Source organism: Pristis pectinata, chromosome 8 (genome assembly GCF_009764475.1).
Source record: "Pristis pectinata isolate sPriPec2 chromosome 8, sPriPec2.1.pri, whole genome shotgun sequence".
Classification (NCBI taxonomy): domain Eukaryota; kingdom Metazoa; phylum Chordata; class Chondrichthyes; order Rhinopristiformes; family Pristidae; genus Pristis; species Pristis pectinata.
Window position 1 is genome coordinate 85,768,496 of NC_067412.1, and position 12,218 is coordinate 85,780,713.

Here is a 12,218-nt window from a genome sequence, read left to right on the forward strand (position 1 = left end):
GGGCCAAAGAAGGTGTACCGCCGCTATGGTAGGATCGGGGGCCGGGCCCGCTTATGAACCGAAGGTCGTTAAGACCACAGTCAGTTCGTATGTACGGGCGTTCGTAAGTCGGGGACTTCCTGTATACTTCTTTGCTCTGCTGGTGGGGGGCTGGTGGGGGGGTGGGGGGGGGGCGTGGGAGGGGGGGTGCCTAAAGTCTCCATTGTAACAACCCTGGTGAACACGTGTCCATAAACAAACCATTCTATTCCCATTCATATGGACCAAGATTTCCTTAAACCTATAAACTCTGCCTATGGCAGTCTTCAGCACAAGAACTGGAGAAGTGGCACAGTGCACATCACATAAATCTGGTCAAACATTATTATGGCACTGCTTTGGGTAATATTAAGGGATACAGATCAGGAAGAACAAACAGGAGGACACCATATAGCTTCTCAAACCTGTTCCACCATTTAATAAGTAATATGGTCAACTTCTACACAACTACAAATTCCTTTGCGGTAGAGAACTCCACAACCCTCCTGGTGAAGAAGTAACTTCTCATCGCAGTCCTAAAAGGCCAACATTTTATCCCTGGACCAACTCTTAATTTGACATTTTCCAGCCAGAGGAAACAAACAAAGTTTCAAGGCAATCATTTATTTTTCCTCTAAACCTTAGAACACAAACCTAGTAAGAGTTTGGCTACCTAACCGGAACATGACGCACTCTGACTATATGTGTCAGGATCAGGTCAGGTCAAGTCCAGGTTCTGCTAATTTAGACAGGTTTAGGTCATAAACTGATGAAGGGTCATTGATCAGAAACATTAACTCTGCTCCTCTCTCTAAAGACACTGTCTGACCTGTGAGTGTTTCCAGTGGATCGCATTTTAATTTTTACATTCAGCTCAGGTTCGGATATACTATCCAAACTTTGCTCAGCACTTTATCCGGGTCAGCTCCTCTCGGTATAGATGAGTCAAAGAGTTGATAGGGTTGGCTCGACACAGCCAGGGAGTTGACCCAGTATGGAAGGGAGAATACCTGGTGTTAATTTCAAGAACAATCGTGTCAGTGACAAGATGTGATACTTGGCAGGGAACGTTGCCTGGGACTGGGGAGAGCTTTGCCAAGCATCAACTTCATGTTTGCCTCAGTGCCCTGGACAGGACTGATGCCCACCCATGGTGGGGTGAGAAAGGGACCTCACCCAGGTTCAGAGGCCTTTTCAGGAGTGGATGTCAAGTCCAATTCAGTATCAGCAACAAGGCAGGATATCTGCAAATGCATCTGGGTTTGGTTGTGCAAGGAGAAACAAAATAATAGTCCTCAGGCTTAAGTTGGGTTCAGATTGGCCACGATTAGGTCAGGTTTTAATTTTCTTTCTTTCTTCTTTCTTTTTCAATCTTTTTATTAGTTTTCAAAGTAATACAGATTGATATATAGCATCGATATTTATACATATAATACAAAGAGATCAGGATAACAATCATGGCATAGATAATCATAAAGAACAATAAAATATAAAAAAATCTGTAGATCCAACGATCTCTTAGTAAATGAATATAATATAAGAGAAAGGAAAGAAAAAGATTTATTATATAAATTTTTTAAAAAACAAATCAATAAGAAAAATTGTAAACAATATAAACTAAACTAAACAAAAAAATTTCAAAAAAAACAACAAAAAAAAGAAAAAAAAACTGGGCTAAAATTTCTCAGTAGAAACAGAGCAATATTATGTCATCAACTCTGTTCCTCTAAGTTGGAAAGTTATTGAAAGGGGATCTACATCATGTGAAAATATTGAATAAATGGACTCCAAATATCTTCAAATTTAAGCGAAGGATCAACAGTACTGCTCCTAATTTTTTCCAAGTTTAAACATGATATAGTTTGAGAAAACCATTGAAAAGTAGTAGGGGGTATTGGATCCTTCCATTTAAGCAAAATGGATCATTTGGCCATTAATGTAACAAAAGCAATCATACGGTTAGTGGAAGCAGATAAATGGCCAGACTCTATCCTTGGTAATCCAAAAATCACAGTGATAGGGTGAGGTTGTAAATCAATCTTCAATACGTTTGAAATAATGTTAAAAATGTCTTTCCAATATTTTTCCAAATGAGAGCAGGACCAAAACATATGTGTCAAAGAAGCCACATTCAATTTACATCTATCACATATAGGATTTATATGGTTATAAAAACGAGCTAACTTATCTTTGGACATATGGGTCCTGTGGACTACCTTAAACTGTATCAACGAGTGTCTGGCACACATTGAAGATGTATTAACTAAATGAAGAATTTTCTTCCAAACTAATTTTGTACCTGAACAAAGCTTCAAGTCCACTTGACTCGTTCTCAATGGTAGAGGTCTGCTCAGGTATAAAATTAAATCCAACCTGGACATGCCCAATCTGAACCCAATCCAAGGAACCAGGGCTCACGTCGGGTATCCATTTCCATTCTCAACCCAGGAATCGCTCAAGTGAATATTCAGTGCATTCCCTCCAGACCGATACATCCTTTCTACTGCAAGGAGAACAAAGCAGTACACAGTACTCCAGGTGTGCTCGCATCTACTTCCCTCTATACAACTGCAGCAAACTTCCTTACTCTGATGCCGCAAGCATTTTGCAAGAAGGTGAACTTCCATTTGTTTGCCTTCCTCATTGCTTGTGTACATGTTGACTTGCGAAGATGTGTGTAAAACAAACACCCAGAACAAGCCTCAAACCATTTTTTTAAGAAAACAGTTTCTTCTGCCAAACCAGATATTTTTATGAAAATCAAAAAAAACTGCAGATGCTGGAAATCTGAAATAAAAATGGAAAATGTTAGAAAAATTCAGTAGGTCCAGCAGCATCTGTGGAAAGAGAAACAGTTAATGTTTCAGGTAGAAGACCCTTCATCAGAACTCCTAAACCTTAGAAAGTAAACCAGGGTCCTGATGGAAATCTTCGACCTGAAACATTAACTTTTTCTCCTTCCACAGACACTAGCAGACCTGCTGAGTTTTTCCAGCATTTTCTGTTTTTATTTCAGACATTTTAATCCTTCTCCACGTCATACTGAGCCAGTCAGTGGGAATGTGGTTGGGTCTGCAGCTGGAGCCAAGCATTAGGAACACTAGTTAGGTCTGTGGCTGGAGCCAGGGACTGGGCAAACTGGAGTGTAGCTAGGAGCTTGAATGGGAGGTTGGGTAGGGTCGGTGAGAAGCAAGGAGGAAGGCAGTGCACAAGGGTTCCTCTGTGAAAGCCCACATGTATGCATGCAGGTGCCATAGAGCAAGTGCATGTGCCAGGTGGCACCAAACTTGTGCCCACCTACCTGGGAGCATTAATCAGCATGAAGCACCAACTGTTCTCAAGTCGTCTTGATTTCCCAGGCTGCTGGATCAAGAGCTTGCTCTGTGAAGCCTGTGGAATAGCTGGTGTACAAGGGCTATCCCACATTAAAAGAAACAATACACAGGCAACTTTCACTCCACAATGTGAAGTTTGGGACCTGGAATATCAAGACCCTCATGGACAATCCCAACACTACAGGCCTGGATGGCACCCTACTACTGTAGCTTGGGATTTGAGCAGGCTAGGACTTTATTCATTGGAATGTCGGTGTGAACTTATAGGGTTATCTAAAATCATCACTGTAAGAGAGGGTGAATGCACACACAGTCTTTTTTTCCTGGGATAGGGAATCATGAACTAGAAGGTATAGGTTTCAGGTGAGAGGGGAAAGATTTAGTAGGAACCTGAGGGGCAACTTTTTTCACACTTACATATTTGGAATGAGCAGCCAGAGAAAGTGGTCGAGGCAGGTACATTTACAACATTTAAATGGCACTTGGAGAGGTACATGGATAGGAAAGGGTTAGAGGATCCGGGCCAAACGGGACTAGTTTAGATGGGCATCTTTGTTGTCATGGATCATTTGGGCCGAATGGCCTGTTTCTGTGCTGCATGACTCTATGATTCTAAATCAAATGCTTTGTTATTGACATTCCTGCACTGACTGAAAAATGACAGGCAGGAGACAACAGTTTAAAGAACAGGTCTGGAGAAGTGTGGCCCTCACTGAGTGAGCTTTGCCATCACGAATGAACTAGTCTGGCATCTCAGCGAGTTAGTCTACGAGTTATGATCCTTTGTCTCACCAACACAAATTCAACACACTACAGTTATCAGTGCATACACCCAATCTTGGAAGCTTTCGATGAAGCCAAGGAGGATTTCTGCTCCAACCATAAAACATCCACTTCCGTATCCCAAAGGTACACGGACTGACCTATCTGGGCAACTTCAATACCAGGATGGGAAGGGATACAAACCTCTAGCAAGGCACGATCAGCAAGGAAGGAGTAAGAAGGCTAACTTCAGTAGGTTCTTTCTCTTAAGGAAACGCTCGTCTCCAGCCGCAAACCTATCCACATTCCTGATCCCTGGCTCCAAATGCACACCAAACCATGGTCATAATGAAACAGTTTCATCAGAGGGTCAAGCACAAGACAATCCATCCAAGCAGTGATACTAGTTAGGCTGTATCACCACAAGGGACAACAAAAATGTCCATTTTGCCTGTGCCATGACAGATGCCGGACTGTGGGATTGACCCCTGCCTAATCCACTATATTATCTCCATCAACCTGGCTGCAAAATATCATTTGGGATAGTGTTGAGAACATGGAGTCCATGAATCAGAAGCACACAGAAGCCTTGGATAAATGGCAGGAGTGCACCGCCTCACAAACTACCCTGTGAAAGGGATACCTCAGAACTCACAAAAAGCAAAGTGGAAGCAAGTCATTCTCCATTCTGACGGGCTGCCTAAGTAGTAAACAATTCCATCTATTATCTTCTTGCACAATCTGTATCTTTTTTTGCAAGCTCTGTTTTCCCCTTCAGTTAAACTTCCTCATAGCTTTGTACTGTCAGCAAACATGGACATATTGCACTTATCTCTCATTAATGCCAATTGTTAATAACTGAAGGCTATGTACTGATTCTTGCTGAGCTTCACTAGGAACACCCATCTACCTTGAAACAGGTTCTTACAGATTTCTGCCAGTTCACCAATCCATGCTAATTTCACATCCCTTCAGTCTAACCTTATCCAACCAGCTCTATGTGCAACAAACTGAATGCTTGAAAACCCAAATTTACTACACCCTCTGCGGCTCCCTTGTTAACTCTGCCCCCCCCCCCACTGATAACCCCCCTGGCATTTATGCCTGCAACCGCACTAAGTGCTACACCTCCTCCCTCACCACCATTCAGGGTCCCAGAAAATCCTTCCAGGTGAGGCAGCGCTTCACCTGCAAGTCTGAGGGTGTCATTGATTGCATCTGGTGCGGCCTCCCGTACATCGGTGAGACCCAACACAGATTGGGTGACCGCTTCGTCAAGCACCTTTGCACCGTCCACTGCAACAGCCAGGACCTCCCAGTGGCCACCCACTTCAATTCCACATCCCACTCCCATACTGACATGTCTATCCACGGCCTCCTCTATTGCCACATTGAGGCCACATGCAGGTTGGAGGAACAACACCTCATATTCCGCCTTGGGAGTCTCCAACCTGATGGCCTCAACATCGATTTCTCTAACTTCAGATAACCCCAACCCTTCTTTTTTCTTCCCACCCCCCCCCCAACTCTTTTGTCTTCCCTTATTTCTGTGGCTCCCTTCCCCTGCCTTGTTGACCTGCCCATCTCCTCTCCTCCTACATCCTTTATTCCTTGGACCACTGCCCTCTCCTACCAGATTCCTTCTTCTTCAGACCTTTGCCTCTTCTACCTGTCACCTCTCAGCTTATTACATCTTCCCCCCCCTCCCCCACCCAGCCACCTACTTTCCCCCTATCATCTGAACTCACCTATCACCTGCCTACGTGTGCTCCTCCCCACCTCCTTATTCTGGCTTCTGCCCTCTTCCTTTCCAGTCCTGATGAAGGGTCTCTTGCCAAAACATCGACTGTTTATTTCCCTCCATAGATGCTGCCTGATCTGCTGAGTTCCTCCAGCACTTTGTGTATACTGCCCTCTGTTTTCTCTTATCTACCCTGCAGTTTCACCCTCAAAAGCTACCGGTTGAATATCATTCCTTTTCATGCAAGGTTGACTCTGCATAATCATAGGGCTTTTCCTCATGCCCCGTTACTATGCCTTTGATGTTGGATTTCAGCATTTCCCCCACCGCTGGTCTACAACTCTGGCTCACATTCTCACTCCTTCATTACAAACTGTGGTCAATAGTTTATTCTTAATTTGATTCAATTAGCACTTAGTTGACATGTTAATACTTGTAACAATGGTTCTAAACGAAAAAGCACAAGTTATTTTTGTTCCCATCCATGTCCGATTTTTATGCAAGTACTCTTTTGGAAAGGGTGTTTGTGTGAACATTGGGTCTAGGACAGGATTAAGTTTGAGAATTTGATACTTCCTGGGAGAATAGCCTAATCCCCAAGCGATTTAACTGCTACCAAGTTAAACCAAAAGCAATCAGTGGCTACAGAAAACACGGTAATATGTGAAGGTGATCAAAGGTAAAATTAGATTGGAGGCAGAAGTGCAGAGAGGGTATTTGCAGGTCATCTTGATGTTTTAAATGCTAACATTTTATTTATTTACTCACAAAATGTGTATATTATTGGCAAAGCAAGATTTTATTGTCTATCCCCAATCTGTGGGTGGGTCTGGAATCAGACATAGGCAAGGTTGGGTGAAAACAGCATTAGTAAGACTACTTAAACTCCATAGTTATTTAACTATTTAAATTTCCCATAGTGGGATTCAAATTCATATCCCTTCTACAGAATATTGTCTGATAGCCCAGTGACTTAACCACTATACTGAACTACTACCATAGTTATTAACATGGAAAATCAACATGTATTAACCACCGATGTGGCACAATACTACTTCCTGCAAATGGCTGTTGCATCAAGTACATCCTGCTTGACCAAAAACTAAGGGCTGCAAACTCCATGGCCTAACCACTATATTTACCTTGGCCTATCAACAGCCCTTCTAACAATTAAGCCCTCCCCTACATCTTGTTTTTGTGGGAATAATCAAGTTTGGAGGTGACAAAGAGAACTATTGCATGTACTGGAAGCTTTCAACAGAAGGAGGAAATTCTCAAAAGTGCAAGCAGCATCTCTGGAATAACTTTAGCTCGCTAATTGCCTTTTCCCCAAAGCATTCCTGACCTGAAGCATTAACTGGTTCACCTTCCAGAGATACTCCCACTAAGTATTTCAAGTTCTTTATTTCAGTTGTTTGTGCTCTACTTACCAATTGCTGAATTACACCAACGAGAACGTGTATCATCCAAAACAACACCATTGATCTCATACTACATTGTACTCTGTCATTGCCTCTGCCATCACTGAATACAATCCTTCTCTAATACAATAATTTCAAAATCCTCATCATTATTTAGGAACACTCCCTCTTCTGCCACCCATCAGGACGACACTCATCCAATTCCAACCTCTATTTTGTCATTGCCTTCCTCCTCTACACATGACAATGACATCCGGTTGATTTAGCCCTGCACTCTAGAATGATCTTCCCAAATCTTTTCACATTGGTCACATTCAATACCTTACATTAACTTGGTCTTCAGACACTACTCCCAAACTTTTTCCCCTTCACTTCTCTTGACTAAGTGTTGGCAACACTTACGGGCTGCCCCCAGAACACTCTATGCAAAAGATGCACTTCACTGTGTGTTTCGATGTACGTGTGACTAATAAAGATATCTTACTGTCAAGGAGCAAGTAGCTATTGCAATGCTTGTTATTTTTTATCTTGATTAAAACCTATAGGTGTGCAGTTCTGAACAATTAAAATAGTAAACACTTTTGCTTGCCAATAATAAAGTACTGTTTTCATAAAGCAAGAACACATGGATTGTGTTAAGAATTTAGAAGGTACAATACTGTACCTGGTCGAGGTTGTCCATGAATACTAACCATAAAACATTCCAGAATACAGAGTTTCAAGTCCTACACCCACATATTAAGGGAATGCTGTACTGTCAAAGACAATGTCTTGGATAAGACATTAAACTGAGACTCCAATTTGCCCTTTCAGATGAACAAATAAGATTTTTGACACTATTTTGAAAAGCAGGGAAATTCCAGACAATATTTTTTCCTCACCCAAAAAAATCAATGAAGGGATTATCTTGCCATATTCGCTCTGTAGAAACTTGCTGCCACATTTCAACATTGATGATAGATTTGAACCTCTGGTCAAGCAAAGTTTTAGAGATCCAAAAACTAATAGACGGGTGCAAAATAAGTGACAGGGCTGAGAACATTGGTCCATTTCTCAAATGCTGCAATGTAAAACGACATAAGTTATACAGAGCTAGGTTACACTCTGCATGGAATACTGAACTCATAAGATAAGAGATCTTTATTAGTCACAGGTACATCGAAACACAGCGAAATGCATCTTTTGCATAGAGTGTTCTGGGGGCAGCCCACAAGTGTCACCACACTTCTGGCACCAACATAGCATGCCCACAACTTCCTAACCTGTACGCCTTTGGAATGTGGGAGGAAACCTGAGCACCCAGAGGAAACCCACACAGACATGGGGAGAACATACAAACTCCTTACAGACAGTGGCCGGAATTGAACCTGGGTCACTGGCGCTATAATAGTGTTATGTTAACGGCACCTCAGGAAGAATATTATCCTCAAAGGAGACCAGAGTTGATAATGATACAGGTCCAAAAGAGTTGATGTAAGAGGCCAGGAAACAAAATAAGCTTGTATCCCCTTGATTAATGAAAATCAAGAGAATGAGCTTAAAGGTGATGACAGGGTAAAGACAGAAACTATTTTTACTGGAGAGTAGCTAGGAAGGAATAACCTTAAAATCAGAGTTATGCTGATGCGAGTGATGGCAGGTAGAACTTTTTCCAGACAAATGGTAGTGGAAGTCTGGAATACTCTCATCCAAGGAGTTTTTGAAGCATGTATTCAATTGAAAATTTTAAAACTGTGTTGAATAGAGTTTATTAAGTAACTGTTATGGAATCAAGGCACATAGATGGATTTAATATATTGATTGGCCAGAATAGCCTCAACCTATTCCTATCATCATTGGCTGTAAAGCACAGAGGGGCATCCAAGGCTGTGGAAAAAAACTTACTTAAAATCAGTTGATGGACTCATCCCACACTAATGTGAAGTACAGCCACTCTGGCCATTGAACTTCAACTGACCCATTCAGACCGAAGATCCAATTCTTAGTGGACTTCTATTAAAAAGGACAGGCAGGCTTGCTTTTATGTATAGTAAAGGAAAATTGAAAATTGCAGATGTCAGAAATCCAAAACAAGAACAGAAAATGCTGGAAACACCGAGCGGGTCAGGTAACATCTGCAAAGGGAAATGGATAGTTGACATTTCGGGTAAAGACCTTTCATCTGGACTGAACATAGGTGTTTTGGGTTGAGACCCTTCATCTGTTCTAGCTGCCAAGCTTACAGTGGGTTTCGTTATAAAGTACAGGAGACCACAGACAGGCCAGAGTTGGAATTGGATGGAGAGTTGAAGTGGCTGGCAACCAGAAGCTGAGGCTCAGCTTTTTAGACTAAAAGCACATCCTCTGCAAGGCAGTAACTCAATCTCTGCTGGTTCCTTCAGTGTAGAGGAAAGCACACTGTAAGCACTAAATGCAGGACACTGGGCTGGAAGAAGTGCAAGTGAATAGCTGCTTCACCAGGAAGGTCTGTTTGGGTTACCGGACAGTGGGAAAGGAAGAACTGAAGATACAACTCGCAGCTCTGACGTGATTTATGGAGATGCACCCCATCGGAGATATTCCCCTTGTTCCATGCATCCCTCCAACACCTCCTCTGCAACTTAAAACTAATTTGTTTGATCTTTCCCAGTTCTGACAAAGAATCTTCTACCTGAAACATTAACTTACTTTCTCTCTCCACAAGTGCTTCCTGATCTGTTGCGTATTCCCAGCATTTTCTGCTCTTGTTTGCATTTATATAGCTCCTTTCACATTCCTTTCTGGCCCCATAATGCCTTAGGACTTATGAAACGGTTATTAGAGTGCAATCGCTGTAAAGAGACCACTGCTTTGAATGCAAAATGTATTCTATTTAATCACATTTAGCACACTGGAGTTGGCTTTAGGGAGACCACTAAGTTCTGGAATCAAATCTTAACTTCCACTGAATCTACATAAATACGCAGTGCCCGGGATATCTCTGCAGGTGACCTACCTGTAGCATGGTGACAACATGACACGGATTCAGCAGATAAATTAAGGTCTTGGTGGCAAATTTAAATCCAACTTCAACGCCAAAGGTCAGACACAGGGAGACCAAGAGCAGGTTCTTGCCCAGGCTGTCGTTTTTCTGCTGGAATTCTATACCCAGTTTTTGCCGCCTGATCTTGCGAATGGCCACCGCCATCTCCAGCAGGGAGATGGTCACGAAGACAATACTCTCCACCCAGCGCTGCCTCAGGGGCAGAAAGGCTGCGCACTCGGCTCCCCCGTTCCCTGCGAACTGGGGATCCACGCCTCCGTAAGCCCAGTCCAGCAGCGTGCACACATTGTACCGAGACATCTTCCTCTTCCCTCCTTGCTCAGGAGAAGCACAAGACTGGGCACAGGCTACAAGATTCGTTTTGTTGCAGGAACATGAACTTTGCAGAAAGGCCTTTCTCTAAGGTCCACGGCGTGGACTAATCCGCCGCTGCGTTTGAAATCTCTAATGATGAGGTATTTCAAAGCGCTTTCTCCCCTCTATCTACTTCGTCTGCTTGTTTACCCTTCTGTATAAGCGTGTGTGTGTGTGTGAGTGTAAAAGCATCCCGTCCAACCACAGTATGCACAAGCTGCTTTGTCAAAAACTTGCAGGAGCAATTCCCCAGCACAGAAACACTAGCGGCTAAACCGGTCTGAAAGGGGATTCGTTGAAACTGACTCATTTCCCGCCCACTTTAGACATTGACAGATGGTCCTCAGCCTCCAACATTTAAAAGGGCAACGCCGCACAGATTGTTTCCCCACCCGTCCCCAAAAAGGGTTCGTTTGCTCGGCTCAGCAGGGCTCAGGCAATGGAAGAGAGGGCAGCAAATTGTTACATATTACTGGAGAGAAGGGCTGCCTGTATAGGGAGATATTCTTATGTCTGAGCTTTTTTATTTTAGTTTGTAGTATGTTACAAAGAAGGAAGAGCGAGGCAGGCGAATCAGAAGACCTTTTGATGAGTTTCTTTCGTCAAATGTGCTCATTTCCTTTCAGGCCAAATATAACCGAACGACTCACTTCACCAGAACCTGGACGTGCTTCTATTTGCCAAATACTCACCCACCCCACACCCTTCGTAGAATCTATATTTCACCTTTTATTTGATTTCAGGCATAGATTCTAAGGTTAATAACTGTTGTAAATATATTTTACTTCGACCGAATAATTAAATTCCGCCGTCTGATTTTGTTTAGATCAATTCCCAACATTTCCCATTAAAGACGATTGTTGGTCCTCTTGCTCCCTGGATTGTTGCAGAGGGGAGAGGTTACCTCGCTGCTTAAAACTGGGAGAAAAGGGATTTTTTAAATTGCATATAATTTTGCGGAAATGTATATGGGGAAGCAAATAGTCTGTGGAGGCCACTGCATTTTCATCGTTTTTCTTTAGTTTTTTTCTACAAATACGCGATGCGATTTGCCACAGTGAAACTATTCAGGTAAGAGGGATAACGTGCATTATTAATCCATCAAAAATCCCGGATAAACACAGCACAGGGATCTTGAAAATGATGGGAACATTCAACAGGTCAGCCATCACGCTGGGAACAGGCTAGTAGACCTGTCGGGTGCTTATCTTTGAATTACAATTGGTAATTCAGATGAGGGAAATATCAAGAGGGGACTGGACACATGCGCGGGCGCACACACAGATGAAGATGTTAATCGTTTTGCAAAGTGCTCCAAGAGGAAACCATGTAAGGTTAAATAGCTGAAGCGTTATTCATTTTTTAAAAAAATACGAAAGACGAATGGTGTCAGCAGGAACTTTATCTAACACCTCTCCCCACAAATGTATCAACATGCTTCATGGTTAATGTTCAGGAAACGCAGGAGTCAATTTCCAAGAAGCAGATTTTTTTTTTGCTGCTTCTGCTTAGATATTGTATACTGGCTAAATACTAGCCAGGGAGAATTTTGTTCTTCAAATAGT

General features: G+C 42.6%; 1 protein-coding gene across 1 annotated transcript in view; it reads right to left on the reverse strand.

Moving 5' to 3' along the window:
- LOC127573620 (transmembrane protein 164-like) overlaps positions 1-10,925 on the reverse strand; it is a 91,887-nt gene extending 80,962 nt beyond the window's left edge. The window contains exon 1 of the mRNA XM_052022005.1: positions 10,252-10,925. Coding sequence (XP_051877965.1) covers positions 10,252-10,599 — 348 coding nt within the window. The 5' untranslated portion in view covers positions 10,600-10,925. The remainder of the gene's footprint in view (positions 1-10,251) is intronic.
- Positions 10,926-12,218: the final 1,293 nt, after the last annotated feature.